This window comes from Nannospalax galili, unplaced genomic scaffold, assembly GCF_000622305.1.
Source record: "Nannospalax galili isolate Female #2095 unplaced genomic scaffold, S.galili_v1.0 scaffold648, whole genome shotgun sequence".
NCBI classification, from domain to species: Eukaryota; Metazoa; Chordata; class Mammalia; order Rodentia; family Spalacidae; genus Nannospalax; species Nannospalax galili.
The window spans coordinates 2,096,888-2,113,172 of NW_008360311.1; the positions used below are offsets into that span (position 1 = coordinate 2,096,888).

Consider the following 16,285-nt stretch of genomic DNA (forward strand, 5'->3'; position numbering starts at 1 on the left):
TCCACCTGCCCTTCCACAGCATGGGCTCGGCTTCTGAGTGACAGAATGGCGGGGGAGTGAGAACAGAACGGCAAATGAACAGACGCGAGTTCGACTCACACGCCAGCCCTGGAGAACACTGCTCCCGGGCAGAGAAGGCTAAGGGAAAGAAGCATCAGCCCTCTCCCTCAGGACCCGCCCAGCAGACTGGTTGGTGCCTGTTGACCCCTCTGGGCACAAGCCGCTGTCATGTAAGTGAAATGTAACCTGGACCTACAGATCACCTGGCTGCCCCTCCTATCTTGCAGTCTCTGCACCCTACTCTCTCCCACACTCAGTCCCATCAGGAAAGTTCTGGGGTTGATGGCCATACCTGGCCTGCTCAGCCTCAGCCTGGAGCCTGCGGGCCCGTGCAATGTCCTGCTTGGTCTGGGACAGCACCAGGTCCACGTTGGGGAGCCTGGCTGCGATGGCCTGGATCTCATTCATCTTGCGAAGCACCGTGGCAGAGTCTGTGGGCAGCCAGAGAGCCAGCACTGCCTCGCTGACTTCCTGAATGGTGGCTGCATCTGTGTCCGGGTCTGAAAGACAGCCAGCGAGTCCTCAGAGTGGGGCCCCCGTTCGACGACCCCAGGGTTGGCAGCCCTCCAGGCTGAGCAACATCTCTGTAGTGTCCACCGTAACCCCTTTGTTGTGCTGCCCCGGGAGCTCTGCCCCTCCCAGCCAGACCCAGGCATCCCTCTCTGGGAGTTTCCGGGACACTGTAGAGTGCGTGTCCTGCGGAAAGCGTGGGCACAGACGTGGCAGCTAAGTGTCTAGTATCACAGGAAACCGCAGACTTGGAGGAGGAGGTGGTGCTAGGCAGCTGCTACCAAACAATGCGGCAGCACACACATAATCAACCCTAAATTGGGGGGGGAGGGGAGCGAGGGACTGGAGCTGCCTCCTTAGCAGTAAGTCCCCTTCCCCTCACCCCTCTTCAGGCCTGAGCGCCTCGTTTTTGCAAAAGCAGAGGACTGTTGTTCTTTCCTGGACTGTCACCTTCTCAGAGAGGCCAGCCCTCCTCACCGTTCCCCCCACCCTTCTCTCCAGCAGGCGGTGTCTCCCACAGGTGAACACTGAGCTGACCTACTACATCTCTCCATAGCTAGTGTTAGAGCCCGAGGAGAGCCCGGGCTTTGACACAGCAATATCTGCCGACCCCAGCACACGGCCCGCCCTCGAATGCGGTGTCTCCCACAGGTGAACACTGAGCTGACCTACTGGCCTTCATCTCTCCATAGCTAGTGTTAGAGCCCGAGGAGAGCCTGGGCTTTGACACAGCAATATCTGCCGACCCCAGCACACGGCCCGCCCTCGAAGGTCCTCTGTATTTAGAGGGATAGATGAAGGTATAAGGACGTGTGCCTGCTCAGGTCTCCCCTTCGCTACCCTAGTTACCTGAGACCAGTTTCCTGCGTTATGGTAGCAGTTTCTTCAGATAAAACCTTCCATCTTGGAGGGAAGTTGGGCAAACCAACAGGGTGCTTTGAAAGGAGCTGAAACATTCCTGCAGCAAAGCTCATTAAGCTCGGGAAATGAACAACTCAGTAGCTTCAGGAAGTCCCTAAAACTGACCAGGTTCACTGGGCCCCTCTCTCAAGATTGCTTGAGAGACCCTTTTAGACAACAGGGCTTCCTACAAGAAGCAGAGGCCAGCCCAACTGCCTGGAAGAGGTTTAGACCAACTGAGCTACCCAAAAGGACACTCTCCTACCTGTCACCTGCCTGCAGGCTGTGCAGAGCTCCAGGTTCCCAGCTTTCCTGAGCTGTCACCATGCTGGGTGGGCTCTTGGTGATGCAGCTGTCTGTGAGTCAATTCTGCTCCTGTAAGTAACCCTCACCCATACTTGTGTAAGTAGCTCCAATAAAACTCATTGGTTCACCAACTTGGACTTTGGTGGAATCCTTACTTTGGTCTGTGGTTGCTTCCCTGTCTGGGGTGAGTAGACATCTGTTCACATCTCCCCATGAATAGTATCACACAACATCCTGACCTGTGAAATTTGACGAGCGGCCCCCATTCTGGCTGTGGTATGTCACCATCAGTTAACAAGAGTTTTTACAAAGCGACTCAGAGGGAAAGTCAGGTCAGAAGTACAGAGGCAAAGCCTTCTCTCCACCTATTCCCACTTCTGGAAGGAAGTGTCTGGTCACCCAGAGGGTCTAACCTGGTCTGAGTTCCTCTGGGGCTCTGGGCCCAGCCTCTCTTCATGAACAGCTGGCAACATAGGTCCCAGCCCAGCCCCTCCCCACTCAGGCCAGCCACTGTAGCCGTCTGGCTAAGCAGACTTCCTGAGGAGGGAATCTGCCCACGGAGAGCCTGCTCTCTCCTTGAACCCAGTGCCAAACAGGGCTGAAGGGACTCCGTCCCCAGAAAGCCTCCCTCCAGGAGTGCAGCCCCACAGGTGCTTCCTGTATCATGCACAACTGCAGTAGCACCGCTGGGTGTGCAGTGCACCCAGTCCGCGGCCTTCTGGGTCAGAGTAGGCTCCATGAATACCAGCCCTGTACCGCATGTGGAGTTGAGCGAGATCACGTCAGACTCGGGCTCTTGCCCCTGTGGAGCTCAAAATGTAGTGGGAGCAACAGGTACATGTGACCTGCAGGGGGTAGGCTGGGGCTGGGGGTGGGGAGCCCCTCTGGAAGGGCTGGGGTGTCTAAGAGGCTTCTTAGAGGAGAAAAGATGAGCCAGGTTAGAAGAGGCAATGGGCGGGGGGTCCTTAGCAAGAGCAAGAAGCTCTTGTGTGTATGGTTCTGTGTGTCTCTGTGTCTGTCTGTGTCTGTCTGTGTCTGTATGTGTTTGTGTATTTGTATTTGTATTTGTGTGTCTGTTTATGTGTCTGTGTATGCCTGTGCTTATGTCTGTATGTGTATGCCTGTGTGTCTGTGTGTATGTGTGTATATATATGCATGTGTCCCATAGTGCAATAATGTAAATTGTGGACTGCAGCGTGAACTCTGGGGCTTGAGTGCTATCTGTACCACCGATAGCTGGTGACCTTAGGCAGTAGCTTAACTTCTCTGTGCGTGAATTCCCCACAAGGGAAGTAGAGGTAAATTTAGCTAAGTAGTTGGGATTAAGGAATGTGGTCTAAGCTCTTAGAATGCTGCCTGCTCCACAAGCCCCAGCTGTGAACTTCCTCAGTCCAACTGAAGGCTGTCAAAACCAGCAATCTCCTTCCTGCACAGACCTGCCTCACTCTCTTCCCCTGTCACAGATCTGCAGACAAGAATCTCCAGGGTCCTACCTGCACCCGAGCCTCTCTCGGGGCCCACACTTCCTTTGCCCTGCACCCGTCACAGGACTTGGCATGAGATACTGCCTCACTGAGAGGACAGAAGAAGCTTCCAAGGAGGGAGGCAGCCTGAGCCAGGCCAGCACAGCTTAATGCAGGAGGGCCACCTGGCCTCCCAGGCTGGGCTTGGGACAATCCCTCCTTATCTTCTGGTCAAGTCCCAAACGCTGGCTGTCCTGTCATCCTTGTGTACTGGGGACCTTCTCCCTGTACCCCCTTTACATGTTATCCGAGTGGAGCCACCTGGCCTTAAATCACGGGCCTCGGTGGACTTCCTGCCACGCTCCAGCCTGCCGTCTGCACTCAGGAAAGAGCTTTGACCTATTTAGGGCAAAAACACTGCAGCAGTAGCTGAGAGCCTCTGCAGCCACACCCAGCCCTCAGCTCAGATCACCCCAGCTCTCAGCCAAGCAACATCCCTGGCAGGGACCTGAGATCTAACAACATCAACTCACTCTGGAGGCACCTTTAACTTTTCAAAACACATTTTACAGCAGTTATCAGTCCTTAGAATAAATGTGTGAAATACTACCATCCCCATAGGCAAGGGAAGCCACCTGCCCTGAATCACAGTCCTCTGAGTCCTGTCTCATCCCCAAGGCAGCGAAGAGACCTGATGACCCATTCATTTATTCCACCAGGACACTTGGGGGATCTGGCCCTCAACCACGTGACACAGATAGAGCCATGAACGAGACAGACAGACAGCCCTGGCCTCCTAGTTATACATTCATAACCACTTCTGAATGCAGGGGTGAAGAGAGAGGGGAGGAGAGGTGCACAGCGTGCATACAGACAGGAAGGTCGGGAAAGGCCTCTCTGGAGAGAGGGCATTGAAAGCCGCCATCTTAGAACTGTCTGTCCCAGACAGGCAGAGAGCAAGTCAAAGTCTCTGCAGCAGGCTCGGGCCAACAAGTTCAAGACCATCCAGTGAGTGAAGAATTGAGAAGTTCAAGGTCACAGTGAAAAGACGCAGAGGCCAAGGGGCCAGGGCTCGTCCAAGAACTCCGGGAGGCAGTTGATTGATTTTAAGCAAGAGAAGACATGGTTTAACTTGCATGGTTTTAAAAGGTGTTCTGGGGGACGGGAGAGATGACTCCACAGTTAAGAGCACCAGCTGCTCTTGCAGCGGACCTGGGTTTGACTCCCCGTACCCACGTGGCAGCTAACCACTGTCCATAACTCCAGTTCCAGGGGATGCGATGCCCTCTTCTGACCTCTGTGGGCACTGCACGACATGGGTGCACTCACAGACACACGGGCAGGCATTACAGTCATACACATAAGAATAATAATTAAGTTTTTAAAGGCGCTCCAGGTTGTTCTGTTGAGGAGCAGGTAGGGAGGTGGGCAGACAAGAGGCCATGACCTAGGGAGATGGGGCCAGGCCAGGGTGGGCAACAGGCATGGCAGGAAGAAGGTGGTAGGCTGATGAGCCAGAGGTGGGCACAAGGGGCTGGCAGGAGCCAGAGTGCCCGCCGAGGAGTGAAAGGCAGCTCACCTGCAAGGAAGGCCCGGACCTGCTGGATGAGAAGTCGTGTGCGCTGGACATCTTCTTCCATCTTGGAGCGGCTGGTGCTCACCTGGGTCTCAAGGCGCTGGGCATCTGACTGGACTTGTGAGGCAGCTTCCTCTGCGGCCCTGATCTATTGACACGCAGCATGGTAGAAGACACAAGCAACCAGCAGGGCACCTACTGCAAACCACTTGTAACCAACCCAGTTTGGAAGTGATATTCATGTTGGATTTCAAGAAAAAGCCACAGACATCAGCTCCAAGTTCGACCGTGCCCTTACTGTGGGCCATTATACAAGTCAGCTGACGTCTCTGGGCTTTATACTCCTACCAACTGGGAACGCTGAATTGCCCACGGGACTGTGTACACTGTCCCTTCATCCCAGACCTTATGGCACTCACCATCTGCCTGGTCTGCTGGAGCTGGGAGTTGAAGTCCCGTAGTTGCTCGGCTGCCTGCCCTGCCATGTGAAAGGCCCCTCCAGCCCTGGGCAGGGTTCCTGTGCAGCGAGAACCACAGGCCGTGCCATTGTCGTGGGGACACAGTTCTCCAGGGCACGTGCCTGGTGTGCAGGCCGTTTGCCTAGAGCTTCCACAGAGCTGCAGAGAGACAGGGGTGTCAAAGAGGCCCCTCCACGACCATTCCCGTCCCACACCAAGGAAACAGACAGCCTCACATCTCCATGGCAACCGGGCACCAGAACCGTGTTTCCCTGGCAACCCCTGAGCGCACAGCATGGGCTTGGGGTCGGGAGGAGTAGGGTAGATATCAGTGGAACAGCTTGTGGGAACACAGGGCCTTCAGGAAGTGGGACTCCCATCCCCAGTCACCTTGTTGATGGTGGGTGTCAGGTTGGGCAGCGAAGCCATTTCCAGACGCAGGGTCACAAGCTGGGGTCCTCCAGCCCCTCCTCCTCCCCCAGCCTGCCTCTCCAGCTCCTCTGCCTCCCTGCGACTCTCCTTGAGCAGGCTCAGCAGGCGGGTGCTGTCAGACACCTGCTGTGCAGCCTGGGAGGACTGCTCGAAGGCTGCATTCAGCATGCGGAAGGCTCCTGAGGAAGGAGAGAGGTTGGAGCTGGCCTTGGAGGCCTCGGGCCAGGAGGAGGGCTAGGAGGCAGGTGAGGAGCCTGTGCCCCTGTCCTCACCTGAAGGATCCATGGTGCTTAGCTTTTCAAACTGCTCCCTCTTGCTCTGGTACATAAGGAGGAGGCGATTGAAGCTTCTGTCTAGACTCCCCAGGTCTCCTGAGAAGGACTCCATCTCTTCCTCTAGGGGCATCTCCACTCGCAGGCCCTGGAGCATCTGTCTGAGATGGGGGGAGGGCATTCCTTGAACTATGGGGAGAAGCCACGGCTGAGTCAGGAGGAGCAGGCTTCCTGGGAGAGCGTGGCAACCTGGACAATCCATGGGCTGCTACGGATGCCGCCAGGCAGAGCGTGGGACAGACTGGGGCCAGGGCCAGCTTCCCTCTGCAAGGGGGTCTGTGAATGCTCTCCCTCCTTGACTTCCGTCAGTCTAACATCTGGGGTTAACATCTCCAGCTCTTCCAGCTCCCCGCTGTTCCTGGCTTCTGTCAGAAGCACTGCCCTGCTGGCTTCTCCAAGCTGACCTCAGCCTCCACCTTTATTTCTCTTCGGCACCCCCCCCCATGGAGTGTGACTCCAATGCCTACCCACTGGACATGCCCACCTGACAGGCTCAGGCTGTCACTCAAGCCCTGGGCCACTGCACCTGAGGGCTAGGGGCTCTGCTCATGCCCTCTGCTGCCCTACTATGCTTCCTCCCTTCTACATACCTCGCCTCGACCACACTGCCTTGCTCAGGCAGTGTGCCCTTCCAGGGCCTGCCACAGCACATCACTCTCCTATGTTGACCACCTGAGGACTAGCTGCCCAATTCTGAGACTTAGGCCCGAAAGCAGTTCCCCTGTGAAGGCCTCCGTGGCCTCCCGTGTGAGAGTTTTAGCTCTCTGAGGTCCCCCAGGTATTACTTCACTGCTCACAAAAGGGACACCTCCACCTTGGCATATGAAGAATCAGTCCTAATATTTTAATGCTCCTGGAACCTTGTGCAATGCTTGGCTTCTATTAGATGCTTAAAACCCATTTGGAGGAGCTAAGGAGATGGTTCAGTCAGAGGATAAGAGTGTTTGCTCTGAAATCATGGGGACCTGAGTCCAAATACCCAGCATTCAGGTAATCTTCTGATTCCATGAGAGCCATGGCTTGAGGCATAAGGAAGAGAGCACCCCCAGCATCCTGCTCGGACATCCACAAGCACGTGCACCTGTACACTCACCTGCATGCAACACACACACACACACACACACACACACACACTCACACACACTCACACACACATGTGGGATGAATGAATAAATGAATGAACGAACGAATGAACAAGACCCAACACTTGCTGGAGCTCTTCCACTGAGCCCGCCAAAGGAGCCCTAACACTCCATAAGTAACAGAACCCCTTCTTCATTCTTCTCGGGCTTGGCACCACCCACCACCAATGTTCAGGGAATGCAAGCTAATTATAGAAGCTTCCAGAACCTAAGCTCCCAAAGAAGGCAGCTCTGCTAGAAGGAGGGGCTGTAGGTGGGACTGCCTTCATTCCAAAGGCAAGTTCAGAGATATTTTTAGTGCCCCTGCCTCTTGGGTGGCCTCTGCCAAGGTGACTAATTCAGGGCTGACCCTCCCACTTGACCACTCTAGGCACTTGGACAAGCACTGGGCTCGGGCTCCAGGACCTGGGGTGGCCGCATAATTCAGCCACATCTGTGCCTATCTCCACATCTGCAAAATGGAAGCTACCATCCTGCCTCACTCACCCAAGCCCATGACATAATCTCTCCAGTGATTTGGCAGGGATAGGGCTTACCTGATGGTCAAGATAGCATTTGCCACCTGGGCTACATCCTGCTCTGTGATCGAGGCGCCACCCAGGATCTCTCGGATCTGCTCAATCTTGGTCTTGGCATCTAGCAACCGAGAGGCCAGGCCATGGTCCTCCAGACCTGTCCCTGTCCTCAGGCCTTCGGTGGTGTTGCGGAGACCACCAAGGCGCAGAGCCTGCTCCTGGAGCTGGGCGTCGTAGGTGTGGAAACAAGAGTGGCAAGCCACACACACTGGGTAGCGGTCACAGTAGCCTCGCTGGCACTGATCACAGCGGCGCCCGGTCAAGCCAGGGCGGCAGAGACAACGGCCTGAAGTCTTGTCACAGCCAGGACCCTCTGTTCCCCGGAAGTCGCAGTCACAGGCTAGAGCAGGGAGAAATGACAGTTGGCAGCCAGGGCCAGGAGAGGAAGGAGCTTGGTGAGATCAACAGCGTCTGATTTCCAATGTCTGATGGCGAAAGCCACAACAGTGACTGACCACAAGCTGGTCCTCAGCGCCTACTGCACACCGGGCAGATTCTGAATCACACACTCACCCACACAGAACCCATCTGATCTGCACACCTGCTGTGTGTCCACACTGATTTCCGACTCTTGAACAGAAGACGACCAAGGTACAAAACAACAAAGAGCACACAGCAAACGGAAGACGCACGGAAAGGGAACAGCTCACGGGGCTGTGTAAGGCAGAGCTGCCTGCCAACTCCCCATCTCCCGCCATCGCAGCTACATAGCTCCCCAGAAACTGACTTCCCACCCCTCAGGATGCTCCTTCCCCACCGATGCTACGGGAAGAATCTGGCCCTCAGCTGCTGCTGGGGAGTTGGAACAAGGCCACCCTCCTGTCCTGGGGCCATGAAGGCCACCGTTAGGAGTCAAGCAGTCTCAGCGTGTAGATGCTGACAGGCCTGCCCAGGCCGTCAGTAGGCCCTTCACCAGGCATCGTTATCCCATACCACCCACACACTTGTCTCCTGTGTATAAGCACGTACCTCGGCACCCAGTAGTCATGTCTCCATGAGTCTGGTCTGGACATTGACGGAGAGCTGCAGAACTGCATGTCAGGCCACCGAACCCTTCCCGGCAGGCACACTGCCCTGTGAACTGAGTAGGCAGAAGACCATCAGGGACCCTCCTTCCCAGGCTCTCCCTGGACTTGCTACTGGGAACTGTGCCCCAGGCCCCTGCTCTGCAAAGCTGATGCTCCTCCCAAACCAAAGCTCCTGCTCAGAAACCAGCCCAAAATCAAGGCCCAGCACTGAAGCGCAGAAGGGGTGCAGAACAGGCCTGGCCCAAGACTGCGAGCCACAGAGGGAAGGCCATCTGGTCACCTTCCCTGAGGGGAAGGGGACAGACACAGCCTTGCCTGACTGTAGGAAGTCCAGAGGACAGTGTGAAGGAGACACTAGCAGCGGGATTCCTCTGTGACTGAAGGACTCCTGGGGCCACCCTCCCTCATACCTGGTTGCACTGGGGACTGAGGGAGTTGCGTGGGTCACAGGCACAGGGCTCGCAGCCCCGGCCGCTGGCCAGCTTCCAGTGGGAGGGGGCACACTGGTCACATTTGGGGCCCACCACGTTGGGCAGACACAGACAACGCCCAGTCTCCTCTTCACAGGGCATATCCTGCCGGGCACCTAGGATGCTGCAGTCACAGCCTGTGAGAGGAAGGGCTACTGAGTGTGGGCAGGCTCCCCAAGAGAGGGGAGCCCCAGAAGATGCATACCAGAGAGGGGCCAGCCCTGGAAAAGCACCTCAAGGACTACCCCACCCACCCCGAGGCTCTGCCTGGTCCTGCTTTGGGGGACTGCATCCCAGACCCCTGCTCTACAGACAGAATCCAGGGTTAGACACCGTCTGCAGAGCTGGTGTGTCTCCCCAAAGCAGAACTTCTACTTAGAGACCAGCCTGAAGTCACAGGGCCTGTCTTTGTATTGTGCATAACATGGCTGACGCACAAGGCCACAGTGCCTCCCCAGCCACCTGGCAGCTTGGGCCTGGCCCGCCCACCCTTGGCTCTGGCTGACTCAGACCCATCTTCCAACTCAGGCTTGTGCTGCCACCTGCTGGAAATCAGTGGTACGGCAGCAGGTGCCTGCAGCGGGGTTTCCTCTGGAGAGCTCCCTGAGCCCAGCGCAGCCTGCCCGGTGCGACACCACACCCTACTCACGGTGACAGCCCTGCGGGTTGGCGAAAGTGAGTCCAGTGAAGCCTGGCTTGCAGAGGTCACAGCGTTCTCCTTGCACATGTTCTTTGCACACACACTGTCCGGTCACTGTGTCACAGGGAGCCCCTGGCACTGCTCCATCCGGGTCACACTCGCAGGCTGAGAGCCAGGAACAAAAGAAAGTTAGAGCTCAGAGCAGGTGCTAGGATCTGAACAGACTCTTCCAAATCTCCAGTCCACCATGGGCCTCTGGCCTCACTGCCCAGGAAAGCATATAACCTTGGGTGCCTGTCTAACCCTCTGCCACATGGGAAATGACACCACCTGCCTAGACTTCTGAGGAGTAAAGGTGTGAGACCAAGCACACCAGACAGTGCCTGGCTCACATGAAGCACCACATTCCAGCTTCCGTTGTCACTGAGTGACTGGCGTGCACCAAGCATTCAGCGAGCCCTCTCACAGGCGGCTGTGCACGGTCCTTGCTATAACCCCAAAAGGCAGGGATTGCCAAACAGATGAGGAAACTAGGGCTTGGAGATGTTAAAGAGCTTCCTGTAGATCACACCAGGAGGGAAATCAGGCTCCGGGTCAAGTCCATCTCACTCTTTCCAGACAGATAACACCAGCACACAGCCAGCTCTCCCCTGTTACTTCTCTTTCCATCTGGAAGGCTTTTCCCGCTTAACCCCGCCTCAAACACCTGTTCTCGCCGGCTTTCCCCGCCCTTTGCGAATCATTGGCCTGGCAGGCATGTTAAGCCACTTCACCAATATAGTCAGTCAGTCAACAAAGCCTCCTCAGACTGCAGTGATTTGCCCATCATTGTGCCAGGGCCATAGCTTCTGCAGTGGTGAAGTTCTCAGCATTGGGGAAACAGAAAGGCAAATGAAGTGGGCACACACAGCCAGGAGGCAGAAGTGGGCACCGTGCTTGTACCCGTTTCACAATGTGGTGTGTGTGTCTGTGTCTGTATCTGTCTAATCTGTCTGTCTGTCTAATCTGTGTGTGTGTGTGTGTGCGTGTGTGTGTGCGTGTGTGTGTGTGTGTGTGTGCGTGTGTGTGCGCGTGTGTGCGCGTGTGCGCGTGTGTGTGGGCGTGTGTGCGGGTGTGTGTGTGTGTGTGTGTGTTCCAAAGCCAGGAACTGTGCCTCATGCTGAATTTGCTCTCTCCTTGCCCAAAAGAAAAGGCTGTATACTGATCAGAGAGCTCTGGATCGATTGGCCCAGAAGTTAAGTGACTTACTTAGAACAGTGCACCACTAAGTTAAAACAATTCCCACACATCCTTACTCTGCACCAAGTCTTCATTGCTCCGGTGGCCTCCATGTCCCCAGAGACACTTCTCTAGTGTGGCCAGAGTAGATGGGAGTAATTGATGGATGACAACCTGTCCCTAAAGCTGCTACTCACGGATACAGGTCTCCTGGATCGGAGCACCTGGGCGTCGATTCCGGAAATAGTGTAGCTGACAGCGCTCACAGTTCCTGCCCTCAGTGTGGTCCCGGCAGTTGTCGCACACGCCTCCCTGTGTCCCCTGGCTGGCAGCAAATACAGCTGGGTCGAAGTGGCATGTCTCCGAGTGCCCATTGCAGTCACACCCTGGAAGTGGGGGAGCCAAGGCTGACCGATGAGGCAATGCCAGACCACCGCCATCGCAGCCCCCACGGCAGGTGTCCAGCTGCACTCTACCAACTCTGCAAGGTGAAGCAGGGAACCAGACCAAGGCCAAGGGAGGCTGTGAACAGGTATTTAAGGGTGAGTGGAAGAGCACCCAGGCGCCGAACTCCCAGTATAGGATGGCCTCCAGAAGAAAGGAAGGCCCCAGCACACACTCCGGCCCTCAGTACAGCCAAGACTGGGTCCCTGCCTCTTTGTGGGCTGTCCAGACAAAGGTTTCAAAGTAGGAATGTGATCACAGGGAGCCAGATGTGTCTGACACAGAGGAAGGAGTGGCCACAGGGGCTCTGAAAGCACATCATCAGCAGGGACTGAAGGCCTTCCAGACCTGGCTGAGCGGTGGAGGCAGTAAAGCCTTACCAACCCTACTCCAAACTAGAGCTCTTAAACAGGGCCGCAATTCAGCTTTTGTTCAAGTAGCAAAAGCCAGATTCCCAGCGTCCCAGGTGCGACAGAAAAGGTCGTTCCCATCTCAGTCACTATGGCCAGGGGTGATCCCAGGGTCCTACTTTGACACTCATGGGCGTCCTGGCCTTCCGCGGGTCTCCATGGCAGGTTGTTGTAAAAGGGGGCACAGCGCTCACAGTTGGGGCCCGCTGTGTTGTGCTGGCAGACACAGACATCATGGACCTGAGAGAGAGGCCAGTCACCAGAAATGATTCACAGGACAGTCTGAGAGCTAGACCGGCCCACTCCCTCCAAACCAACCTGCCTGGCTCTTAGAACCTAGCCCAGACCCCAGCCCTTCCAGGACACTGTCCCTGAATGCACTGGTCTTCACACAGCTCCTGAAACACCTGTGGTCTGGTTCTGTCTGTGAACATGTGTGCTGTGTGCCTGTGCAGAGGTGACCATGTGCATGTGTATCCCACACAGCTCCTGCAGCAAAGTCTTCACACGGCCTTTCTTGCAGTCAGACACCCATGATACCCAGGCCAGGGCCCAGTGGAAGGTGGGAGACATGGTGCTGATGAACTGTGGGACTCTGGAAGCCAACAGAATAGGCTCTCTGCAGATTTAGTCTGGCAATCTGTGACTAAGCTGCTTGGCTGGTGGGATATGCATGATGAGTTGTTACTAGACTCATTAAGATATAAAAATAGAACCGCTATTGTGTGCTAATTGCCTTCCCAATTAAGCCCCACCCCCGCAGCCTCGCCTTCAGGGACCTGCATCGCTGCAGTCTGAGCTCATGATCATGTCCCCTCCCTGCACAGCTGAACCGCAAGCCAGTATTTCCCATCTTTTGTCCAATTCCAATGTTTTTTTTTCTGCTGGAATTAATTTCTGTGTCCACCAGCTAAGCCTAGCCAGTTTATTCTGTGAGATTGAGCCCTCCTTCTAGGGTCGCCCAAGCTGGCTGCACTTAACAACCACCTGAGCAGCGGGTTCAAAAACACCAGAGCCCTAACGCAGTTCAACCTGAACCTGGAGGGCAAGTGTGAGGCATCGGGATTCCTCAGGTGCAGTCCTGAGCGCCTCCCTTCCCTCCCCGCATTTCTCCCATGTAAGCCATCCCACTCAGCCTCTGGTTTTCCTAGTCTATCTTTCAGGCCCTACGGGGATCCTGGGGCCCCGAGGCAGCTCCCTCTGGGCTCCTCTGCAGACTGGGGCAGGAATCACCCCAGAAGTGCACAGAGCAGAGACCGGGCTGTTCACTTTGTGAGCCTCCCTCCTCAGCTGCCTTCTATGACATCTCCAGTTCCTCCAACACCAGGGCAGACACCACATGCTTTTAGGTTGACAGACAAACCCCCTGGGAGAGGCAAGCGGTGGGCCTACTGTTCCCTTACCCAAGCCTCTCCCACCTCCCCCGAGTCGTCGAGTTTGCGTTCCCAGCAAACCCCCAGGAAGTTTCTCCTCTCTACCTCCACTATATCAATCTGCCTGATCTGGGGTGGACCCTGTGTCTGTAATAAGCACAGACCTCTTGGCTTACTCTGCACCACACCTCCAGATGGGTAGAACCCCCCGCCAAGGCTGTCAACTCTGCAGGACACTAGAACAGCCTGGAGCTACAAATGCCAGTTATAAAATCAGAATGTCTGAGGTAGAGGTGTTAAATGCCCATGTCTCTGTTTTTATGTTTGCTTGTTTGGGGAGATTTTTTGAGGCAGGGTATCCAGTAGCCCAGCTAGCCTCAAACTCACTATGTAGCTGAGGATGAACTTGAACTCCTGATGCTCCTGTCCCTTCCTCCCAAGTGCAGGGATTACAGGTATGCACCCCCATGCCCAGCCTTTGTGCAAGTAGGCAGGGGCGAAAGGCATCCTAAGTGTTCTATCACTGAGCTATGTCACCAGCAATACCCACGACTTAAATTGAGAGGCCACCCTACTTCGTGGGAGCTTATGCCCTGGACCTACTCCCTCCCAGCCTTCCCCACCCTGGGCTGTCACCTGTACAGCAGTGGAGGGTCCTGCAGGGCCCCCGGGACTGGGGGCACAGCGGTCGGCATGTCCATGACAGAAGCAACTCCCCTGCAGACGCAGCTGCGACACTGCAAAGTAGGCACTGGGCGGGTAGGAGCCCCTCTGAGGCAGAGGGGCCAGCTTGGTGAAGTTGACTCTCAAGTTTGTGATGTCCCCTAACTCTGAGCGTAGCACCAACAAGGGAAAATAAAGACAGAGTTAGAGGCAAACAGCTTCCCTCTTTCCTACTTTCCCGTTACACTAATGGCATCCCAGCCACTCTGAAGGAGTTGGAAGGAACTGGACATTCCCATGATGCCAGGTCCAACCTGGTTCATTCCCCACTCACAGTCCCACAAGCAAAAAAGGACTTAGCTGAACCAACCTTGAATTTTTTTACTTTGAGATACAGGGATCCCGGATGCCAAGTCCATAAGGTTAAGTTGGACCTATACAGAGAGGGTAAGGTTAGAACTGGAGATGAGTGGTGTGCCCACACTCAGAAGCCTTCCTCTCAGTCCTGAGAGGCTGTGGATGTGAGGTCTGCTACCTGCCCTGGGTGAGCAGGTGAACGCTGGACCCTAAAGTGTGTGTGTGTGTGTGTGTGTGTGTGTGTGTGTGTGTGTGTGTGAGAGAGAGAGAGAGAGAGAGAGAGAAGAGAGAGAAAGAGAGAGAATACAGATACACCAAGAATTTCATGATATACATCATCTACAGATGAGGGTTTGGAAGATATCAACTTCCTTTTTCATTATTAGTTTTAATTTAAATTTTTTAATTTATTATTGTTTGTATATGCTGTGTATGTATAGGCACATGTGGACCACAGCGAGTGTGTAAAGGTCAGAGGACAACTTTGTGGAGTAGGTTCTCTCCTTCTATCTTTATGTGGGTTCTGGGGATCAAACTTGGGTGGTCAGGCTTGCACAGCAGCACTTCCTACCTGCCGAGCCCCTCACCAGCCAGCTCTATTTTTTTACATTAGCACACACAACAATGGGCTTCATCTGGCATTTTCATACATGGGAGATAGTAACTTTCTAAATACCATATCAATAAGAATGATCCAGGGTCCAGGGGCATGTGGGTAAAGTGACCATGCTGGGCAGACCACCCTGTCGCCCTCAATTTTGAGTTGACTTTTAGTTCTGCTACAAAGCACTCATCCAATATGACTTGCTGGGTACATCCCCATTAAGTTTTCACTTCGACTCCCCATGAATGAGGAGGAAGCCTGAGCTTTGCTCTGGGATCAGGAGCTGTGGACACTGGCTGGACAAGGGTCTAACCCTTAGGCAGATGTGAGGAGATCCCCAGCCACAAGGGGGCAGGACCCGTGCCTCTCCTGGGATGGGGTTAGCCTTAGGGTAGAAATCCACTACTTGGGGAAAGAGTCACAGAAAAGCATTCTGGGCATTTTTTCCAGAAGGCTGTCATTGCTAACCCCAGATGCCCTCAGAGCTCTGGGTTATCCCTGAATCCCCTCCCTAAACCAGGTCTGGTAGATGAATAGATTAAACCAAAAAAATTCATTTTTGTGTGAAAGTCCATGAAAGTAAAAGTAATGTGGTATTTGCTGACGTGCATGTAGCTAGCCACCCTCATGCCCTCACAGGAAATCCACAGAGGTATGTGTCCATGAGCCCCACAGGAAGAGGATGGAGGGAAGCAGGGCTAGAGATAAGCTGGTGACCTCAAGATGCTTCTGGAAGGTTCCAACAAGAGAACCTGACCCCGTGTGTTCTCACTCCTTAGCTGGGAGACATGGGGTTTCTCCCTGTGTCTGCTTGTTCAGGTTCCCTGGACCTACCTTTCCCCCAGTTAGATGCCCATTAGGTCTGTTAGGTCTCTGGGGCAGGGGCTGGCACCGTGCATCCTGCCAGTTCTGAGGCTGGCCCCGGAGGACTTGGGGGAAGGCACTGGCACAGTCTGCAGCCAGGTACTGGTACACTCGCCAGGTCTTGCCAAAGTCAGAGGAGCGCTCGATGAGCATGCCAGCAGGCGTGGGACCCTGGGGAGATAGAAAGGCTGAGGGTGATGGGCTGGCAAGTGGCTGAGGAAGAGACAAAGCAGAAAACAGGCTCCTACAGAGAGGACAGAGAGAGGAACCCAGCAGGAGGACGGGGGCTCAGAGCACGCTGAGCCAATGGAGATCTGTCCTATATTCTAGAACAGTGGTCCAGCCTTACTTCCAGGCACCCAGGCCTGAAAACTGTACCTCCTGCCTTCCCAGCCACCCATTAATCCACTAGACATGAGAAGTGTGTCTTCTCTCTCTCTCTCTCTCTCTCTCCCTCCCT

The 16,285-nt window shown here is 55.0% G+C and overlaps 1 protein-coding gene across 1 annotated transcript in view; it reads right to left on the minus strand.

Annotated features, from left to right (window-relative positions):
• Lamb3 (laminin subunit beta 3) overlaps nt 1–16,285 on the minus strand; it is a 42,331-nt gene that overhangs the window by 4,460 nt on the left and 21,586 nt on the right. Inside the window, exons 6-20 of the mRNA XM_017796032.2 lie at nt 15,796–15,996; nt 14,371–14,434; nt 13,974–14,167; nt 12,084–12,204; nt 11,308–11,496; nt 9,902–10,057; nt 9,193–9,389; nt 8,724–8,835; nt 7,716–8,094; nt 5,978–6,138; nt 5,664–5,884; nt 5,235–5,432; nt 4,819–4,963; nt 353–560; nt 6–33 (exon numbers count right to left, since the gene is read on the minus strand). Coding sequence (XP_017651521.1) covers nt 6–33; nt 353–560; nt 4,819–4,963; nt 5,235–5,432; nt 5,664–5,884; nt 5,978–6,138; nt 7,716–8,094; nt 8,724–8,835; nt 9,193–9,389; nt 9,902–10,057; nt 11,308–11,496; nt 12,084–12,204; nt 13,974–14,167; nt 14,371–14,434; nt 15,796–15,996 — 2,574 coding nt within the window. The remainder of the gene's footprint in view (nt 1–5; nt 34–352; nt 561–4,818; nt 4,964–5,234; nt 5,433–5,663; nt 5,885–5,977; nt 6,139–7,715; nt 8,095–8,723; nt 8,836–9,192; nt 9,390–9,901; nt 10,058–11,307; nt 11,497–12,083; nt 12,205–13,973; nt 14,168–14,370; nt 14,435–15,795; nt 15,997–16,285) is intronic.